Below are 22,920 nucleotides of genomic sequence, written 5' to 3'. Positions count from 1 at the left end.
TAAAGGTAAAGTCCACATTTCAAGAAATAAATGTACACACATCCATGAGAAACAAATTGTGCATTTATTATTTATTTGGATTGGAGCCAATCATGGATGCAGTGCTCTGAATCCTACAGATTCTCCCTCCTGTCCTTGTCTGTACTAAGGTAAAGACATGTACAGGGTTATTCCCTAAACGGTGAAGGGTTAGGAGTAGGGCTGAAAGTAACGATTTTTTTCATGATCGATTTGTTGCCCATTTATTTTTATAATTAACCGATTGGTTGTATTACAAAAAAAATCTCTCTCTATCCTATCTATCTATCTATAATGAGACTCGTTGCCAACTATATAACCAAATGATAATAACCTAAGTAATATTGCACTCTGTTCTTATTGCAGATGACTACACAAACCAGCAAGATGTCAGCCAAACCAGGCCTCTGTGAAGACCAGGATGTGATGGATTTTCACGATTTGTGTGGCAAGTGTTTCTGTAAAATGAGTCTAGTGCTGCACTGTGGTATTCTGTCTGGTTGGACTGCAATAATTCTCTCCTTTTCAGGCATCTGCAAACAGCTCGTATTCATGAAAAGCGTGTGCTTTTTTTTCTTCATTTAAATAGAAGCTTTTGCCTGATTAGGACTACACAATGCACAAACAGCATTTTTCTTCATCTCTTCGTTTATTCTTGAATCTCTCTTAAAAAAAGAGAGCGATAAAAGTGATGTAAATACATTTTGGCATCACTCACCCTCTGAAACTTTTAGTTAACTGGCTGTCTGTTTTCACTGCTTTCTAAGTCAATGGCTGAAGGCCAATATGCAGATCAGGATTTGTGGCAACTTTGGATACATGATTTCCAGGTCAGTGACTTAGACAGTGTAGAAGCCAGAGGACTGACCTCATAGCCGTACAACTATGATTTATACAGAAGGAAGTTGGGAAAGGAGCATACATGATGGGTTTACATTAAAAAATTATTTCTCTCCCGTTCATTGAAGGACACAGGGAACAGATCGGAGATCATGTACTGTAGAGTAATATCGCCACCTGCAGGAGAAGGACGCTAGGCACCACAAAACTAAAGACCAATTACAGCCTAGGGGCGGCCCCTGCCGGTGGCCAAACCCCCCACCTGCTGACAAGTCTCCAGTTTTTTGCCTAGCGTCAGGAGTAAGGAGCTAAGAATTTTTCCTTCCTGTCTAAGTGGTCTACTCCCCCCGCGGTGGATCCGCCGGTTTCTCGCCTGAACAAGGCTACGGTCATCCCGGTGGAGGATTCGCCTTCCTTTCGGGATCCCTCGGATAGGGAGGCGGTGGCGTGTACTATGTACTCGGTTTCCAGGGCTCTGCTGCGCCCCGTGTTGGCTTCGGCCCTGGTCTCCCAGACTTTGACTGAGTGGATGAAGATGCTGCGTCAAGGTCTTGCGGAGGAGAACGTGTCTCCTGCTTATGTCGATCTGACGGAGTAGGTAGTGCAGGGTCTGCAATACTTGTGTAATTCGGCCCTGGATGCGGCCCCGTTGGTTTCCAAGCTATATGTGTCGGCGGTTACTCTTCGGCGCCTCCTCTGGCTTAAATACTGGTCGGCTGACCAGGCTTCCAAGAAGGCTCTGACGGAGCTCCCCTTTACGGGGGAGCGTCTGTTCGGGGCTACCTTGGATGAGTTCATTAAGGATCTGACGGGCGGTAAGAGTACCTATCTGCCTCAGTCGAAAAAGCCCAGGGACCAGCAGCGGAAGCCTGGTCCTTCCTTTTCCGCTCACAAGCGGCTTTTTCGTCCGCCTCCGCCCTCTGAGAAGGGCGGGAAGTTCAACAGACCGACGCCTTACCAGGCTGCCAAGCGGCACTGGCAGCCCAGGAACGCCAAGCCCCCCTCGGCATGAAGACCTGCCCCCATCCCGGGATTCCAGGGTGGGGGGACGTCTTCGGCTCTTTGCGGGCCGCTGGCTGTCCCGCGTCTCCGACACCTGGGTGCGGGAATTGGTGTCCTCGGGCTACAAAATCGAGTTTCTGTCGCGTCCCGAGGACAGGTTTTTCCCTTCCAACATCCGTCTCCCTCCACAGCGCCTGGCGGACCTTCATGGCGCGGTGGCGGGTCTTTTGTCCCAAGGGGTGGTGATTCCGGTTCCCTCCTCGGAGAGGTTCAGAGGATTTTACTCAAACCTGTTTACGGTGCCAAAGAAGGATGGGGTTCGTCCCATCCTGGACCTCAAGCGGTTGAACGTCTTTGTGCGCGTTCGCCGGTTCCGGATGGAATCGATCCGCTCTGTGGTGGCGTGTCTTCACCAGGGGGATTTCATGGCCTCCCTCGACATCAAGGATGCCTACCTTCACGTTCCTGTTTGTACCTTCCACCAACGCTATCTTCGCTTTGCGGTAGGGGACGACCATTACCAGTTTGTCGCTCTGCCCTTCGGTCTGGCGTCGGCACCTCGGGTGTTCACCAAGGTGTTGGCCCCGATCTTGGCCCTGTTGCGTTGTCGGGGGATCTCGGTGGTGGGGTACCAGGACGACCTGCTGAAGGCGCATTCCTCTCTGGTGACGGATCTGACGATCGCCGTCCGGTCATTGGAGGAGTTCGGCTGGCTCCTGAACTTCCAGAAGTCCTGCCTGGTACCGACCACTCGGTTGGAGTATCTGGGGTTGATTTTGGACTCCACCTCGGCGCTGGTTTTTCTACCACCCGAGAAGGTTCTGAAGCTTCGCTCGCATGTGGCGCTACTGCAGACACGTCGATGGTCAACGATCCGGTCTTGCATGCAGGTCCTGGGCCTCATGGTGGCTTCCTTCGAAGCGGTGCCTTACGCTCAGCATCACACGCGGGTTCTGCAGAGGTCCATATTGTCGCTGTGGGACAAGTCCCCTTTGTCGCTGGACCGGGCGGTTCGGTTGTCTCGGGAGGCGAGGGCCTCCCTGGTCTGGTGGCTTCGGTCTCCGTCCCTGGTGTTGGGCAAGTCCTTCCTTCCCATTCACTGGACGGTGGTCACCACGGATGCCAGCCTGTTGGGCTGGGGGGGAGTCCTGGACGTTTGGACGGCTCAGGGCCGTTGGTCGTCGGAGGAGTCTCGGCTTTCGATCAACGTGCTGGAACTTCGGGCGATCCGTCTCTCTCTTCTTCATTGGACGGACCGTCTTCAGGGACGGCCGGTCCGGGTTCAGTCGGACAACGCCACGGCCGTGGCGTACGTCAACCATCAGGGCGGCACAAGAAGTGTGGCCGCGGCTCGGGAAGTGGAAAGAATTCTATCTTGGGCGGAGGTGCATGTTCCGGCTCTCTCCGCCGTGTACATTCCGGGCGTGGACAATTGGCAGGCCGACTATCTCAGTCGCCAGTCAGTGGACCCGGGGGAATGGATGCTACATCCGGAGGTGTTTCACCAGCTCTGTCTTCGCTGGGGGTTCCCGGACGTGGATCTCCTGGCGCCTCGCCTCAATCGGTGGGTCGATCGGTTCGTGGCCAGGACCCAGGATCCTTGGGCGGATGCGGTGGACGCCCTGGTGGCGCCGTGGGATTGCTACGGTCTGATTTACGCTTTCCCTCCACTATATCTGTTGCCGCGTCTTCTTCGCAGGGTCATGGTGGAAGGCGTCCCGGTCATCCTCGTGGCTCCGGATTGGCCGAGGAGGGCGTGGTACGCAGATGTGGTTCGGTTGGTGGCGGACGTCCCCTGGCGCCTGCCGCTCCGTCCAGATCTTCTGTCTCAGGGTCCGGTGTTCCATCCGTCTTTACCGTCGTTGGCTTTGACGGCGTGGCTGTTGAGAGCCAGGTGTTGAGGGATCGTGGTCTCTCGGATGCGGTTATCTCTACGATGTTGCGGGCTCGCAAGCCTGTGTCACGACGGATTTACCATCGAACGTGGAAGGCTTATTTTGCCTGGTGTGAGTCGGTGGGATTTCCGCCTCGTTTTGTTTTCCGTTGCCAGGATCCTCGCCTTTTTACAGCGGGGTGTGGATCAGGGTTTGGCCTTGAGTACGATCAAGGGCCAGATTTCGGCCTTGACTGTCCTTTTTCAGCGGCCGATAGCTTCCAACGCCTTCGTTCGCACTTTTGTGCAGGGGGTCACACGTATCGTTCCCCCTGTTCGCTCCCCGTTGCCGCCGTGGGATTTGAATCTGGTGCTCTCAGTGTTGCAGGAATCTCCCTTTTGAGCCTCTGCGGGACATTCCGATTCTGACTCTCTCACAAAAAGTAGCCTTTTTGGTGGCGGTCACCTCGATCCGCAGGGTTTCGGAATTGGCGGCTCTCTCTTGCTCGTCCCCGTTGCTGGTCCTGCATCGGGACAAGGTAGTTCTGCGGCCTCGGCCGTCTTTCTTGCCGAAGGTAGTTTCGGCTTTCCATCTCAATGAGGACATTGTCCTACCTTCCTTGTGTCCGAAGCCTGTCCACAGGAAGGAGAGGGCACTACACTGTCTAGACGTGGTCCGCGTCATCCGGGTTTACCTGAGTGCTACGGCTGCGTTTCGGGAATCGGATTCCCTGTTTGTCGTTGCAGATGGCCCCCGGAAGGGCCGGGCTGCCTCGTCAGTTACCATCTCTGGATGGATTCGCGACACGGTCTCTCAGGCGTATGCTATTAAGGGGCGTAATCCTCCTTTTTCTGTTAAGACCCATTCTACAAGGTATTTGAACAGAGAAAAGGATTTTACGGTGAGTACCAAAATCCTATTTTTTGCCCGACACCTGGGACATGCATTTTCGGGTGCTGGGCAGGTGTTTTTTTTTTTACATTTAGCCCTGCTGCGGGCAAACACGGCTAAATATAGAGCAGGGGAGCTGGTGTTCACTTTCTACAAGTGATCTGGGTCGCAGTACAGCCACCCAGATCACTTGTAGCAGCCTGCTTGTCTGCCCCATCTCTCTCCACAGAGTCCACGGTCCGTACTGCAAAGGGCCCAACCCCACTATACACACATTGATTGGTGTTTGCAACCCTGGGGCCAAGCTTGGCTGCTTGACCCGAGCACTGTCACAGGGGAGATGATCACATGCTCCTTTTATACTTGGAAGTTTTAACAGTATTGAGATGGCTACAGAGGAGGCGGGAGTAGTCCGTGCAGCACCAGTAAAGCAAGTATAAGAAGGTGGGGGCTTTCCAGAGACTCTGTGAGTTTGCACTGCAAGGGCATGGTGACCGTATGTCTTTAACGTCCAAAGATGGGCTGTATAGTTGAAGTAAACTTATGTGCAGCAAATTTTCATGTAATGTCTGATAATCAGCTGCACAGACATGAGTCATACATGGGCTATATAGTTTAGTAGGATTCTTGTTGTGACATGAGTTGCTCACATTAGCACTTGTTCCAACTTTAAACCGGCCTATTTGATTCGGAACTTTAGCATTAATGAAGGGTTTCACAAACTTCTGAGAACCACATTTGGAATGGGTTTTCGTCCATTTTTATCCATGTGTGCAGTGTTAATTTTGACAGCAAATTTCGTTTTAGTCATAGTCTTTTAACCAAAATGCCATTTAGTTTCAGTCATATTTTAGTCATCTGAATTGTTTTTAGTCAACGAAATCTACAGTAGATTTAGTCTACTAAAATCTAGTGGGTTTAGTTAGAGTAATTTAAGAATTTCTCTAGAATTTCCAATCTCATTATATACTTCTGGAGTATACCTGTTATTACTTCTGGTATTAAAGATGAACTTTACCCATATCTTTAAAATAACAACAAACACATCTTTACAAATGTTTAGTAATGACAATCTACAAACAGATACTTCTAGATAATTGCAGGTTTTGTATTCTTTGCATACCTTATTTCTCTTTTCTTCCCCAGTCTTCTGACAGTGGCCATGTTAACTAAAGGCAGATTACTAGCTCTCCTTTTACTTCCTGGAACTCTGACACATGTGATTAGGACATGTGACCATACACATCATCTCAGGGGAGGAAAATGCCTTTCCCTGAGAGCTCATGAGATTTTCCAGCAATGCTCTGCTGATGTAACCTTCCCAGGATGCAACTCTTTGGCACCTTATATCATTTGTGCCAGAACTGGAACAGGAAGTAGATTAACTTTGTAAGTAAATGCAAAAACAAATTTGTTAAACTAATGAATGTAAGATGATTTTTAAATCAGCACGCAGAGCTGCATGCTGATGTGATTTTTAGTGAAAGGGGGTAAAGGTCCACTTTAAGGTTTGAACATGCAATACAGACACAGATTTAACTGTTATGATCTCCAACATGTCTTTTTATCTTAAAATTAGATTAAAGCAAGTCTTAAAAAGAAACAATAATATTGAGTATTTTCAACAAAGGAGTAGTAATTTGATATGCATTGATTTATAACAACTTGCATATCACATTATTTCAAGCAGAAGTGAAGCTGTAAAATATTAAAATGAAAAACTATATTGGCTGTAATGCCATGGCACATATTATCTATTAGCCGTCCATTCAGGATGGAATCGGAACTGGAATTCCAAAGCCATTAGTTCTGATTGGATCTTCTACCAAATCGTCTCTCCCTAACATTTTAGTCTAGTTTAAGTTAGTCAACTAAAATGTCAATATATTTTCCTTATAGTTTTAGTCATCATAACTTAGTTTTTAGTTTAGTCACCGAAAAAGTGACGAAAATGATTTGTCGACGAAATTAACACTGCATGTGTGACGAATTAATAAAAAAATGTATAAGTTGCTCATCTATGTTTGACATTTATAATGAGCATTCCTTTTTATTACAGCATCTCCTGCTAAAAGTGAGACCAGTTCAGTTGACATATATGATGGGCTGGACATGTCGATGACTGTACCAGGTAATGTATTTATGACTTTGTTGTTGGCCAAACAAGGAAGAATTCATCCTTTCCATTATTCCATGAACAATAACTGCAGAATCTTGGGGATCGAGTAGATGTCTGAATAGCACAACACCTTCCTTAACCATTTGAGAATTTTAAATTGTACTTTGTAATCAGGAATGTTCATTCTATATGTTGTTATCTAAAACCAAATAATGTGGTGCAGCACTGTGCATTGCAGTAATGTTTGTTATCACAACACAAAGGTGTGAAGCCGCCCTCAGCTAGTGACCGTTTTTAAGCTAAGCAGCAGTTTAAATCACTATATTTAGTATCCGTGGGAAAGTAACTAATATGTAGTATGCTGTCTGGCACCCTAACAAATGTTGTGTTGGCCCTCATAGCAGAGCTTGCATAGCTCAAAATATGGGAAACTACTATTCTATCATGGGAACATGGTTTTTATTTTCTGTTTCAGACCTGTTCAACTATCACTATGCTGACTCACTCACGGCTCCTGATATTTTCAGGTCCTGTGCTTGACAATTAGGGGAATGTGGATGGCATAAACGTTTAGATCTTTTTGTATTTTACAACGAATAAAGTTGGGGTTCACTGATACTATTTTTTCCAGACTAAGTATGAGTACTGATACTTTTCCTCAAGTACTCGCCGATTCCAATTATGTAATTTTTTTTGTGTGTCATGTGACAGTTTTCCCAAAATATTACAGACTAATGATTTTAGGACAGTGGTGCCAGGGCTCGGTCGCAGCTGCAAATGCTGCGATCCTGCTAGTTCTGCCACTGACTCCAAGCTTTAGAGGGACTACAAATCCCAGCAACTCTTTATACAGCAATGCCGAATGGCAACTGGCTATAAAGGACTACAAATCCCAGCAATGTTGAATGGCAAACCGGAGGAGAGCTGTGTGGGGGGTCTCATCAGGGGTCCAGAGGGTCTCACGGGAGGCATGGTTCCCCAGAAAGGAGGAGGCGGAGATTTGCGTCCGGCGCTGTAAACAGGCGCTGTGTGATTCACAAGAAGGCTGCCAAGGTCCCCAGCAAGTGTGGGATCCGCTGGTCAACACCTACTTAGTTAGATGTGATACTGTATTTGAATAGCATGTCTGTTTATGTCAGGTTTGTCAGATTCATTTTTTTTTTCTTACAGAGGAAACCACCAAGCAATCAAGTCCTTCAAGAGACTGTTTGGACCTGTATGAGGAAATTTTAACAGAGGAAGGAACTGCTAAGGAAGCATCACTTAATAATGTAAATAGAAAATCATAAAGTAATAATGTTTTGCGCATTAAGTAATTGTGAAATTGCACAGTTGGTGCAAGTACCTGCAATGCACTGGGCATTGCTCTAGTCTGCTGCTAGAACCCCTTAATAGCCTGTGGAGTGTTCAGCAGTTTGAAAGTGAGTGCCAAGTGGCTGAGCAGCCAGGCAATTGGCTGCTTTGGCACTAAACACTGCATTATTGGAGTAATTGGAGCTGCTCGATACCTCCTAAGTAGAAGGTTTGGCAACAGTGGAAGCAGGACTCTCATGGTCCTTCTCAACAGCTTCACCATTACTTTGCTTAATGCTCTGTAGAGGATTGCATAATTTAGTGGTAAATGGTGCCATATAAAATAATATTATAGGTATCTTCACCAGAAATATTTATTAACCAGAAATTGCACATAAATGTATATGTGAGTAATGATGGTAGCCGTGCGTCGTGACACTTTAGACATGACTTTTTACAAAGTAAATGAAATATATACAGTAAATGCTGCTTCTCACATACAGAGGCATACAATGGAATCTTACTGTTCGCTACCAATAATTTTGAAGAAGAATTTATCAAGAATTGGTAGCTTCATGTTTAGTGATGTGCATTTCTATTGAAATCTTTCTGTTATTTAATTTGCTTGTATTTTGTATTTCTTTAGTTGAACGTGGATTATGAAAAGTGTCAGAAACAAATAAAGCAGTTGATAAGCAAGTTGAAGGAAATGCAATCTTTGGTAAAGTACTGATTTGTGGCACTAAAATAATTTTGTTATTGTTTTTTTGTAGTCCGATGCATGTTGCCCATTTTTCTAGCTATATAAGACCTTTTACTTCCTACTTTTTTTAAAGGTGTGATAGCACAGACTAAAACAAGTTCTTTTAGTTTAAAGGGGTTCTAAACCCTCCGTTTTTTTGCTTATATCTACTGCTAGCAAGCAGTAGATATAGGCAAGAAGTTTAAAAAAAACAAAAAAACGCTTGAACTAGTTTTAAACTTACCTCGTTATCGCTGCTCGCTCCCGCACTGAGAATCAGGAAGTGATCGTACGGCCGCAAAGGATCTTGGGCGGGCGCATGCGCAGTTCCGATTCTCGGCCAGGAGACGAGCAGAGACGCAAGGTAAGTCTATGGACGCGTGACTGTATCTGCAAGTATTGCGAAATACACAAAAGCGGAGATCAATATTTATTGCTTTAATGCAAATGTTGCACTAGGTCATAGCCCATCTTTCCCAGAATTATCTATTTATTTAATGTGGTTGGTGTGTTTCCTGTTGCAGGTAGGCGGAGCCTATATCTCGATGGCTGTCCTGGAAGATTCCTGGAAACAGAGTTATCAGGTAATCAACTCATGTTTTTGGTTTCCACCTGACAAATTCTGCTGAGGGAGGAGCATTGCAGTTCCATTCATTTCATTAGCACCCCCAAAACGCGCCTCCCACCCACAGTGTGATCGCCCGCACTAGAACGCACGGTACCGCAATGTCATGTGTTGCAGTGCGATTGCAAAAAAATGTGCATGCAGTTTTATTCAGAAGTAAACACTCCTTTTGCGTAATTTTCTTTTAAACTAAGGAAGGTATTTAATCGAAAAAATTATTGGCCAACTAATCGATTAACAAAATAATAGTTGCAGCCCTAGTCAGTGCTATTGCCAAATGGCCATTTGTCAACATCTTATCTGCCAGGCTCTTGCATGCTTGCTGTAATTTCCACTTAATCATATGTAGAGTTTTTCTGGGGTATGGTCTTTTCACCATTTTCGGTTAACACTAGCATCAAAACTTTCCATTTTGGGATTCTAGAAATTTAAGGAAAAGAAAATTATAGTGCAGCCAATTTTTTGAGTAGACCCAACAGTTGAATGTTTTGTTATGTTTTACATTAATACTCAGTGCTTGAAAACTAACTGGTCCTCTCATCTGCGACGAGAGGACTCTGGAGCCGGACGAGTAGCAGCGCAGCTTACATACAACAGTTCCGGCGGCTGTAGAGATGCTGGATCGCTTGTATAATGCGTGCTGGTGTGCGCCCCCTCCTTTTGCTGCCGATCCCCGTTGTGTCCGGTAAGGGCTCGGCACCCGCAAGGCGGCTCTGTCACTGGAGATCAGCGGTAGCATAGGACATTGTGTGTGTGCGTTGAGTGCTGCCACCATTCCACTGTGTGCCATATTGTGGTAGCGAGGCAGCAGAACTCTCCTACATGCACAATGTGCATTACAGGGTAAGTTCACTTTCCCAAGTAATATGGGAAAATGGAATTATCCGATCAAATCTGCCCGATCTCTCCCAAACCCATCCCCCGGCTATACTTGCCTTTCAGCGAACAGTCCTTACCCTCCGCCCAATGAGAAGCACTATTTAGCACAGTCAAATACCGTTTTGATTAGGGATGCACCAAAACAGAGTATTGGGGCGAGAACTTGTACTTGCCCAAATGCTCCGATACCTTCCCCAATACTGAAACTTCTGGTGGCGGAACATTTCCTCTGTCCGGCAGTGCCGTAGGGGAACATGGAGCCAGCTTCCCATGCAATCAGGAAGTAGGACAGCGACTAATGACCCACCTCCCGATTTCCTGATTGGCCGGGAAGCCAGCTCCTTGCCGAGCCAGCCAATCAGGAAACTGGGAGGCGGGTCATTAGTCTCTGCCCTGCTTTCTGAACATCGAGCCGGCTTCCCTGCCAATCAGGTCGTTACTCGCCGCCTGTTTTCCTGATTGGCTGAGAAGCCGTTTTCCCGGCCAATCACAATCTAGTCGGCCAAACAACATGGAGACGGCTTCTCTGGCAATCAGGAAGCTGGGTAGCATGTAATTACCCCCTGCCCAGCTTCCTGATTGCCTGGGAAGCCTGCTCCATGCCAACGGAAGCAACGATACTTGGTATCGGTGGGTACCAAAAACTAAATATCAGTACTCGTACTCGATACCCAAAAACCTATATCTGCATCCCTAGTTTTGATTAAAACAATTTTTTTGTATTGGGACAAGTAGATTGTCATGAGTGACGAGTAGATTCGGCCCCCACTTAAGCTCTTGGACAAGTATTTTTTTTTAATTTCCACACCCTTGCCCAATTTTCCTCGGGTATTTACCACTACCAAACAAATGAGCGGCCACTCATGGAAATCCCCTCGCGCTAAAAACTCTACAAGTCAAAAAGTTATGAACAATATTGTGATAAATGAGAAAATAATATCTATTATCCTTGGAAGAGCATCAACAATTCCTAAAAATCTGGTGCCCATGGATCAATTGTACTAAAGCTTGTAAAGCATGTCTACATATTTACCTATCAATAATGTAGTCCCTCTGGCCAGGTGACGGAGATGCTGTCATTGCTTCTCCCCCTTTTATTTTATTTAATTACCTTTCCTCTCCTCACTTTCCTTACCCTCTACCTATTCTTTCTCTTTTTTTTTTTTCTCTCTGCAACTCTCCAATATATTCTGCCTTTCCTTCCCACACTACGGTATCCATTCAGTTCATCACATTCCCTCTTGGTTACTGAAACCCTCATAAACTCGATGCATCCTGGGGCCACGAATACATGAAATTTATAATGGCAGGACCTGCCCATAGATTTCTTGGTTAATACATTACTTGCTATATTGATTATTTTTCTAAACCCTATGTAGCTACTTCTAAGTGTATGTTATGTAATACACCACATTAACTTTTCATGCATCTCATGCCTGAAAAAGTCCTCCATACCAATCGTGTAGTCATTAAACTATTATGTTGCAAACATTTCGATAAAAATATTGTACAGGAAAATGCCATGGGAAATGCAATGCACTGTATTGTGCTTTTTGTAGGATCCCTTTACAAGCTAGCAACTTGGAAAATTGTATGAATTATGCAAATGTTTTTTTTTTTTATGTTGTTTTTTTAATTTAGTAGCTGGTTCAACTTGTTTCCTTTTTATCGTAGAATACCAACTTACAAAATGAAAACCAGTGCTTAAAAAAGAACATTTCTGCTCTTATAAAAACAGCAAGAGTAGAACTCACACGTAAAGAGGAAGAGATCGACCAACTTAGTCAAAGGTAATCATGGTCTAGCATCTTTATACATCTGTGAATTAAAGAAGAACTCCAGGAGAAAAAAAGTTTTTGTCTAGGTGCCAAAAAAAGTTATACCAGACTATCCGAGCCAGCTCACTGCTTTTGTGATCACTGAAGCGTGTCTCCTCCTCCACTGCACAGATTGGACTGCTCCTCAGCATCCTCACGTCTACACACAGTCTATGCACAGTGTATAGAACATGATGACACTAGGATCCTTAGACTGCTGCAACAGAGGGGTAAAGATGTTTTAGACACCAGTCTGGTGAGGTATAGCCTTTTTTGGGTAACCCTTTTTTTTTTTTTTTTTTTCACACCTAGACAGAAATGAGCACTTAACCCTTGCAGTGCTGGCTTAGCCCCACCACAAGGGTTTTTTTCTTTGAGCTCTTTTTAGGTTTTCTTTCTTTCTTTCAGGTGCAAATATATACCGTTCTAAATGTTTCTAAACTTTTACAAACCTACAGTAAATGTATTTTAATTATTTGGCTGTGACAATATCACATACACTTTAAATTCCAAAACTATATGTAATTCATTAAATAGCTGTTGGAAATACATGCTTATTTTAGATAAAAGCTGTCATGATTTAAATGTGTATTCATATTAACGGGTGAGTTAGCATTAAAGTGAACCTGTTGCTTTTTTTTTCCATAAGCAAAGCACAGGTTCATTTTATAGTAAACTGCATGGTGTTCAAATTTAGCACAGTTGCAATATTTGCTGGATAACGTTAATTGATTTTGTGTGTGGGCTAGAATTAAATTTTAAGTGCTTAGTTTGTCAAATGTATTTTTTTTTATGTTTTGCAAAGTCCTCTGCATTATCAGAGCTCTAAAGCTAGCAATTCACTTTAATTTCATATTGCAGATATTGACCATCTAAAACATTACATTGCTGTAGTTATCTGTGCTAATCGATACTTTTCAATTTTTATTCCTTTTTAAGGCTGCGTGTTCCAGGAACCACTCGAAGTTTTAGGTCAGATCCAGTACCATTACTAAGCGCTAATACAAAATTAAAGGACAAAGAGCTTACTAAAGATACAGTAAAGAAGCCTAGTAGCACGAAGAAAGAAGTGAAACTACAAGAAACGTCCTCTAAAGACCTGACGAGTAATTATTCTTCTCCAAAAAGCATTTCTGAACAGACAAAGTCTTGTGTCGAAAACAATGCAGCATTGATGTCAAAAACACAACTAAGACGCTACAAGGAGACTGAAGAAACAGAGAAACAGACTTCACGACACAAGGTAGGGGAAGATAAGAAGACTAAAACAGAAATGGACTCCTGCAGTCAGAGTAGAGATGTAGAACGATGGCAAAGGAGTGAAGAACACAGATCTAGTCTCAGCCCTGGAATTGATGGTAGTATTTGTGAAGTAAAAGAAAAGTCACATGGACAACCAACAAAAACTGGGAAATGTGAAAGAGCTCAAGAAAGCAGAAATTCTAAAAAGTCAGATGTTGATCACAAAACAGACAGTAGAAAACACAGTTCAAGCTCCCATGATAAACCAAGCTTTTCAAAGGAAAACACACGGGGTCAAGAACTGCATCATTTAAAAGAAAAGCATATAAAAACACATGAAAAATCTGATCACAGAAAAGAGTCCAAGGGACATGAGCGAGACAAAACTGTGGAGCATAGACACAGAAAATCGGAAAAGGATGATGGGTCCCAAAGGTTGAAAGGAACACATACTTCAAGTCCTAAAACGGAATGCTCTCAAAAATCCTTAACATCCGAACTGAATTCTGCCAAAAGGAGTAATGATTCTGACAGAAGGGATAAGCGTTGTTCAAATTACAGTGATTCCAAAAATGTAAGCAAAGACTCAAAATCAAACAAGACTGAAGCTAGGCCATCGGCAACCAAACATAAGAATAATTGTGATGTCAAAAGTTCTGACATGGACATTAGGACTGAAAAGAAAAGATCTAAAGATGAAGAACATGATATTAGATCTGATCAAAGTCACAGGGGGCATAGAAAGGAAGAAAAGGTGGCTCACCAGTCTTCAAATAAAGAGAAATTGCGAGATTGTCCTAGTAAAGCAGAAGTGAAGTCCCCAAACGTTACAAAAGTCTTAACCACTCAGAAGGACGATAGCTCTGTAAAGGACTTTAAGTTATCCTTTATGGAGACTCTTAATCTCACCCTTTCGCCTGCTAAAAAAAAATCTCAGGATTTAGATCCAGCCAACTCTACTGTGTCTACTAGGGAAACTGTCATCAATTCTGTACTTCATACAGAGGCATCGACTAAAGTGTGCGTAAGGGCTAAAGATGTTGCAGATTCTCAGGAATGTTTAAGTAAACCTAACCCAACGGATAATACAAAAATGTCTATAGAAGAGGCAGCTTCTTCCAATGATTTAACATTAGAGCATCAGTCTGAGCCTGTCGAAGATACCATAGCACTTCACAAAAAGCAGTCAAAGGTGACTGTTAAGGCACTTGCAGAATCTATTCAATCAGATGTAGATTGTCCACATGTTGTAAATACTGAACCAGAGGCCAACATTTCTGATGATTTTGACACACAAAGCATTTTAAATGAATCTGATTTTATTGTACTCGACTCTTACATTGAAATTGAGAAGTGCAGCGGTAATGAGATGCCTTCAGAAAATCTGAATATGTCCGTGCCAGTTGAAAATTTCCAAGATGATGAAGTTATCTTGGTGCAGATATCTGAAGATGTTGACCAGACAAGCAGCTTGAAGCCAAATATAACTGGGCCGACAGCAGGTATATGTGAATCCTCAAATACTGATCAGTGTTTACATGATGAAAGCTCTGTAATGAGTCTTGACTTAAATTTCTTAAGACGCATACCTAAGGTCGTCAGTCCACTAAAAAGCCCAGCCAGACCTTTAGCGCATCAGCCTACAACTGAACGCACAGCCAAGGTTTCAGTAGTGAGCATTTCATATAAAGGTAGTACTTTTTCATTATTATGATAGTAGCTGTAGTTTTGCATGCAGGCATGCCTTTTAGGTTTTAGATGTTTCCCTTCCTTCCGCTGTGGGTCTGTTTTCTCTTATTTTTCTTTCTTTTAATTCCAATCTGATATTTATTTTGCTTTCCTTTTATTTTTTTGCCACCCTGTTTTTGTGCAGATTTTAAATGGTTGCTGCAATTTGATTTTTGCACAGATCAAAATACAAGACTGACATTTTTCTTTTTCAGTATATGTTGAGTAGATTTATGCAACATGTGACTCAACTTGGTTTGCAAAATTCGCAAATGTTTTGGGAATGGTAGTGGTTTAACTCCTAGAGGCACTGGCTTGGATTTTTTAATAATCCCTTTGAGTCTATATCATCCCCACTTTGTACAGGGTTCTGTTGACCATAGTTTGGCATTATTGCAGAGATCTGTTGTGCTATAGTCTGTATAAAGTGTATTTTCACTTTTGCAGCCAAATAGTGGTAACCTCTACTTTACACTTGATATATGTTCATATTCACGTTGCATAACATAAAAATAAATAACAATTGCTGCTTTCCTTTTTTTAAGTGCTTTTTATTTTCTTACAAATCCTACCTAGCTTCCCCACTAATATAATATTATGTAGGGATCTGGGTGAAGTTTCATTTGCTTAAATACCCCGCGTAACCTCCCCCTATCTAATGTTAAGTAGGGGTCTGTGGGAAGTTATGTTTACTCTAATTACTCATTTACTCTAGATTTGAACACTGTTTGTGCTAACAAAGGGTTTAAGCCCTTGAGGCATTCTGTGTTAATGAGAGGATGCTTAGTCTGACACTATAGTTTTACTCTCAAACTGCTCAGAGTAACTTGGAATCTGCATAGGGGTCTTCACCAAAGGGACATATAAAAGGTAAGAAATAGATTTATTTTTAAACTTTTTTGGATATGCTGTTTGAATAGGAAGACAGAACAAACATGTAGTTGGGTTTTCATTAGGTTATATCACCTAGTCGGTTGATGCTGTTTTTGCACAGTTAATGAGTTTTTAAAAAATCTGTCACTAGAAATATGTTATAAAATAATGATCCTTTTGTGGTTCTTTTTTTGTTAGATCTACCATCATATGCAAGTATAAGCAATCACAATGAACTGAACAAAGAGAATTGTGAACCAGTCAGCAAAACTGATTTGAGCAACGAAGCTTTCCCCATAGAGATTTCTTCTGATGAAGTTGAGGAAGGGGAGATTATAAGTGATGAAGAACCGGATAACGAGCTGTCCTCTCAGTCTAAAAGTAGCCCACAAGCCGAGCCCATCAAAGATACAAATGTGATCAAGAGCCCAGTAAGCCAGGAAAGCAAGATAGCGACTTTGACCAAACCAAATGGAGTGATTTCACCACTGAGGCCGTCAACTTCAGAAACTAAGAAAAAACCAAAAGACATTAGAAAAGCAAAGTTGCTTGCATTTCCAGTTGATAAAAGAAAAAATGTAAAAGGTGCCTCTTGCCTTGAAGGAGTTTTAAACATTGTCCCTCCATCAAATATACAGGATGTGCTACAGATGCTGAGAATAATAAGAAAGCATATACGAAAAAAATACATGAAATATAAGGTAAGGTTTCCACTGGCCCAGTTCCAACGCTTTGTTGAAGCAGCGTCATTACAATTCACTACGCTAGCAAACCGTTTAGATTGGTCTAGTTTGTGTTCTTCACCAGACTTATTGCAAAACAAACTGTGTAAGTTCATTGAAACCAGACTAAAGCAGCTTAAAAATAATGGGATTGTAAATCGAATCTTTGAGCAGGGGCAAATAGACATGAAAAAGAGGCTATGGAAATTTGTAGAAGAACAGCTTGATTCTTTATTTGATACCCTTAAAGGAATGATGGTAAAACTATGTGATAAGGCCAAATTAGAATGTGACCAAGACGAGAAAAAAATAAGCACGTTATCAGTAACAAAAGTGCAAAAATCTGATCAAATAAAAAAATCTCAAAATGTAAGCAAGACTTCTAAGACTAAAACTTCCTTGGCTAAATCAAAAAATGAACGTTGTTTAAGACGTTTGGACTTTCACTATAAAAGAGATGTTGCAAATACAAAACCTCAAACCACAGATGATCCCAGTCTGGAAAAGAAGCTCTTAAAACATTTAAGTAGCAGCTATGACAAAAATGGTATTTCACCGTGTGATAACATGAGCCCAAAATCCAAAATGTCCCTTTCCACTGCTGCAAAACCTAACGCATCCAATGAATGCCAAAAAGATCGCAGTTCTGCAGGTTTATCCTTCAACTTGGTAAGTGACGATCACATGGGTGACATTTTTAAACGTTTGCTAAATGACTCTGACAATTTAGAGCTTAACCTCCCACATGAAAACATATGGTTATTGGACACTCCAGAGAAAAAAAGCCTCTCGGGCCAGGAATATGACACAGTAAATTCCTTGGTAGAGATCAAAACACCAGTAAAGGCAGTTTTTCCTTGGCCTTCCATTTCCCCTCAACATATCAATACTTTCCCTAGACTTGAGACTGTACTGACCCCAGATGTTTTTGATGAAAGTTGTTTGCTGGAAGTCCCTACCAGTGCCTCATCCAACAAAAGCACAGTAGAGGACAGACTCAAATCCTATTCTGTTCTTATGGAAGATCTTGCTGTGTCTCTTACTGTTCCTTCCCCCCTGAAATCTGATTCTCATCTTAGTTTTCTTAGGCCAGTTTGTGATCCTGAATCAGTAGCTCAAGTGTTTGCACATTATAATGAAAATGCCGTCCAGGATGAGGAAGATGCCACAGAACAGGATATACATTTAACTTTGGATTCTGACAACTCAAGTACAGGTTCACTTGAAAATTCAACTGAACCTGATGGCTTCCAGTGCCATCCAAGCGAACCCATGCAAGCAGTTATAATGGAGAAATCAAACGATCACTTTATTGTTAAAATAAGACGGGCTATATCATCCAGTTCTCCAATGTCTGACAACTCATCTGTAGGAGAAGCTGACAATGCTGCCTCAGGTCAGCTGGAGAGTACACGCTGTAACATTTTTGATGAAAGTTTACAAGGGATCCATATTGAAACCAAACTCGAAGCAGACCCTAAGAACAGTTTACTTAGTGACGCCGCATTGCCATATTCTGTGGAGTTAAGTTTCTCAAAAATTGATGAGAATTCAGAAAATTTTACAAATGTAAAACAACGGGTCTGTTCATCGCCTAAAACTGTGCACGTCACAAAATCTATATTACCTGATGCCTTAAACCAAAACATAACAGACCCATCTGAAGTCGAGTTAACAAATGTAATTTATATAGAGAAAGTTCAGCTAGACTGTGAAACAGTGACTATCTGTTCTGAAAAAAATCCAGAAGATGGTGGCGAGATAAAAACAACCATTGCAGAAAAACAGCTGATGGATTGTGACAAGATCAGCTTTACAGAAGAGGTCATACACAATCAAACCCTATGTACAGACACCTCTATGGGGAGTATTCCTAAAGCTCAGTCTATGAACTCAAAGAAAAAGAAACGGAAATCCTCAGAACAGGAACCTGTATCAAAGAGGCGAAACATTTCTTTTCTACCAGACATTAAAGATAAAAACAAAGGCTCCAGGTGTAGCAAAACTGAGAATGAAGACAAACTGCAAAGAAAACACAGGAGAGCTGTTAGTGAAGGAAATATTAAATTCACTTCATTAAAAGACTCCCCAAGTGGTGGGATTTCTGCAAAGAATGTCATCAAAAAGAAAGGAGAAGTGGTCGTCTCCTGGACAAGGTAAATATTGCATTCATAGGTGTCATTTTATATATCTGGGATATAGAAAAAGATGGTTTCCCAATATAATTCTAGCACTTTGGAAAATGTTTGTCGTCATGGCTGCTTGTAGTCCCAACCAGGGACTTATGTGACAGGGTGTCAATTAAATTAGGAAGTCCCTGAACAAGAATCACCAGGTGGTATTTTTATGTAAGCTGCCAAATTTAAAGGGGTTCTAAACTAGAGCTGCAGCTAACGATTATTTTCAAAATCGATTAGTTAGCCGATTATTAAGTTCGATTAATCGGTTAATCGGATAAACAATAAAATTAAATTTAAAAAAATGGCTCCAGTGATGGATTACTAGTTTGTATTGAGATTGTAGTCCATCACAGGAGCCAGCTTTGGAGCAGTGGAAGTAAAAAAAAAAAAGTGTGGTGTGCAATATAGGGAAATGGAAACTTTAAAGTTATACAGCAATCAATGCAGAATGGCACCGGCTATAGAGGACTACAAAACCCAGCAATTGTACATTATACAGCGCAATGCAGAATATCACCAGCTATAGAGGAGCACAACAAATCCCAGCAATAGTACATTATAGCTGGGGGTATTCTGCATTGCGCTGTATAATGTACTGTTGCTGGGTTTTGTAGTCCTCTATAGCTAGTGATATTTGGCATTGCACCACTGTATAATGTACTATTGCTGGGATTTGTTGTACTCCTCTATAGCTGGTGGAATTCCGCATGGCGCTGTATAATTTATTATTGCTGGGATTTGTAGTCCTCTATACAGCGCAGTGCAGAATATCACCAACTATAGAGGAGTACAACAAATCCCAGCAATACATTATACATATAGTGTATAATGTATTGCTGGGATTTGTATTCCTATGTATAATATAGAGCACAATGTACCATCAGCTATAGAGGAATACAAATCCCAGCAATACATTATAGAGCACCATGTGTGGGAAAGTGCAAGCTTACCTGAGCAGTCTTCCAGCAACTTGCTTCTGAGATCGGGCCTGTCTATCGGCGGCTGTCATCCCCCCACACCTCCTCCTCCTTACTACATCTCCCCGCGTCCCTGTGCCAACCGTGGATGTGGGTGGGTGGTGAGTGTGAGGCGGGAAGGAGGTGCTGCGTGTAGAGCGTGGATGCGGGCGGGCGGGTCTGGCAGCGGCGAGCGTGAGTTTGGGAGGAGGTGCGGCGCGCAGCGTGTGTGGAGCCGTGAACAGGGCCAACTGATCGGAAGTCGATTAATCGATTATTGAAAAAGTTGACAACTTTTTCAATAATCGATTATGTCGATTAGTTGTTGCAGCCCTATTCTAAACCCTCCGTTTTTTTGCCTATATCTACTGCTAGCAAGCAGTAGATATAGGCAAAAAGATGAAGAAAAAAAACCCCGCTTTTAACAGCGGTTTAAACTTACCCCGTTTTCGCCGTGCGCTCCCGCATGAGAATCCGAAACTGCTCGGGCGGCCGCAAAGCATCTTGGGGCGGGCGCATGCACAGTTCGGATTTTTTGGCCGGGAGACGAGCAGAGGCGCAAGGTAAGTCTAATGGACGCATGCACCCGCATGCAGGCACTGCGGGATCGGAAGTCGCCGCACCGCTGGAGGGACAGATGAAAACATCAGGAAAGAAGATCGGATTAAGAGACTTCATTTAAGGCAAGTGCTAACATTGACATTGGGGACGGGAACATTTTTTTTGACTTTAATGTCACTTTAAAAAAAAAATAGCAAACCTGAAAACAAATATTGAAATTACATTTAACATTTTAACACATGAGATTTTAGTGATTGGTTTATTTATGCTTTAGGTTTTCCAAATCCTCTTCCTCTAGAAAAGGGTTCTTCTACCACTGCCATCTGCTTGGTCTTTGGTTTCCCTGCTGTCCACTCTCACCAGAGTGTTCTTCCTTCAAACTTGCCTACTTCTGCCCACCCATGTTTGTGTGCAACTTGTCAGTCTAACTTTTAACCTGACCCCGTTCACCCACTTTCATCCAAGACCTCTTCCGGGGGGGCCTTTTTTGTTTTATAGGGATACCTCCACCTCTGCTTGAACACAAAGGTTTGTCTGTCTTTCTAAATTTAGTCCGGTGTGATACATGGCCTCTGGTTTCCTCTGATCTATGTAGGGTGGACTTTTCTTCTGCTTGTTTGAACATAGTCTTCATGATTGCACGTTTTTATGTTCATGCTTGAATCATTCACCACCATCCTTGTGGGTCCTTATAGCCCCAAGGTGGTTCCTGTATCTGTAGACGCCCCTCCTTCTTTATGGCCAAACTTTAAGGCCATGGGCCTTTTTTTAATATTTGTTGGCTTAATTGGTTGGCTGTTACATCCCGGGTGCTGAAGGAAATAAGTTCCCTGAGACTGTATGCACTATGTCTTCAAGTGGCGCAAGACACTTTGAGGGGATTTTATCAAAACTGGAGCAGCTGTGCATAGCAACCAATCAGCTTCTCTCTTCAGTTAGTTCAGATTTGAAAAACAGAAGCCGATTGGTTGCCATGCACAGCTGCTCCAGTGTTGATAAATTCCCCTCATTATCTGCACTTTATCCTTCTTGCTATTCTGTACTTTGAGCTTACTTTATTTGGGACTTGACTGTTTGCCTAGTCCTTGGTAATATCAAAGAGCAGGTATCACTCCTGTTCTAACACCCACTTGCTTACAACTGTTTGTAGCTTTTTAAAGTTGCCCTTGTCATTCTCCCCTACTCTCTGCCCTGTTGGACCATAACATGGTTTTCTCTGCTTCTCAGGATTCCCCTTTTTTGAATAGGCTTACCCTTTTTCTGAACTTTCTGGTGTTCTCTCATATCAGTCCACCATTTATGATCTGTCTTGAGGATTAAGCCTTTAACCCTAGTATTGGCAGTTGCTCCTGTTTTTCCCTTCCCTTTTCAAGGACTAAAGCTTAAAGGGGAGAAAAGAAAACATTTTTAAATGACCATTCTCCTATGTATACTAGGGATGCACCAAAAGTTCGGCCGCCAAACCATTTTGGCCGGAAATGGTACTATGGGCAAGATGCAGATAGTACCAAAACGCCAAAAATAAGGTACATCCCTAGCTTCTCTTCTCCCCGCTGGGCACCTGTCTGTGTCCCCTCCAATCCCCGGTCCTCTCCCCCGCCTGTGTCGGCAGAGGCAGCAGGCATCGGAGGGGACACAGACCAGCGCCCAGTGGTGAGTAGAGAAATTGTCAGGAGGCCGGGCAGTGTGGGGCGGAGACAGTTGTCACAAGAGGCCGAGTTCTCTTCCCACACTGCCCTGCTCAACCTCCTGTGACAGATGAGTCAGAATGGGGAGCAGAGTACAAACACTCAGCGATCAGTACTGACATACTAGGACATAGTATGCTGACTGTGTCCCCAATTATGAATGAACAGGAAGTGCTACAGTTAATTCATGATTGTGGACATAGCAACTATAACATAGTAACTCCACAGTTTATGAATGGACAGGAGCACTCAGTACAGAGGCTTCCTGTTTATTCATAACAGGGGCTGCACAAAAATATCAAAGGTCAATCTCTTTTTCTATTTAAAAAGGGAAACATCAGGGGTCAGACCCCTGATATTTCCCCGGAGCCCCCAACAGTAGAGTAAAATAAAGGTTTGGAAAAAGTCATTTTCGGTTTTACCTTGACAAATTTTGTTTTGGTCTAAAAATTTCGAGGTATCCCTAATGTACACATATGTTTTGGACTTTTTTAATCCAGACATTATTGGACATTTAAACACTACCCACTAAAATGCATACTTCTATATAAAATAGTTTTAGGTTATAGAAAGCAGTCTAGTGACACACAGTACAATTTGATCCCACATTTATCCTTTTGTATAAAGCTTTAATCTCTCTTTTTCCTATATTGTGTATATATGTTTCGCCTCACTGATTGCCGAGCTGTCACTATGCGTCAAGGGAGATGGGTGGGTCAGACCACTACAGGGAGACCACTGCTTACACAGACATATCAGCAGTCCCCTCTCTTGCTGCCTGATGCATAAGCAGGGGTGTGGACATTTTTGAAAAAACTACTTGTCCATGGACTAAAGCGGGGGCCGAATCTACTTGTCCGTCATGACAAT

General features: G+C 42.9%; 1 protein-coding gene across 1 annotated transcript in view; it reads left to right on the top strand.

Moving 5' to 3' along the window:
- The first annotated feature begins 389 nt into the window (after window positions 1-389).
- CASP8AP2 (caspase 8 associated protein 2) overlaps window positions 390-22,920 on the top strand; it is a 29,311-nt gene continuing 6,780 nt past the window's right edge. Inside the window, 7 exon segments of the mRNA XM_018573521.1 lie at window positions 390-466; window positions 6,685-6,756; window positions 7,915-8,015; window positions 8,684-8,758; window positions 11,958-12,103; window positions 13,040-15,033; window positions 16,142-18,821. Of these exon segments, the coding sequence (XP_018429023.1) occupies window positions 406-466; window positions 6,685-6,756; window positions 7,915-8,015; window positions 8,684-8,758; window positions 11,958-12,103; window positions 13,040-15,033; window positions 16,142-18,821 (5,129 nt within the window). The 5' untranslated portion in view covers window positions 390-405.

The sequence above is a fragment of the Nanorana parkeri genome, unplaced genomic scaffold, assembly GCF_000935625.1.
Source record: "Nanorana parkeri isolate BGI_ZX_2015 unplaced genomic scaffold, ASM93562v1 scaffold2411, whole genome shotgun sequence".
NCBI lineage: Eukaryota > Metazoa > Chordata > Amphibia > Anura > Dicroglossidae > Nanorana > Nanorana parkeri.
The sequence above is the reverse complement of the archived record's forward strand: the minus strand, read 5'-3'. Positions and strand labels throughout refer to the sequence as shown.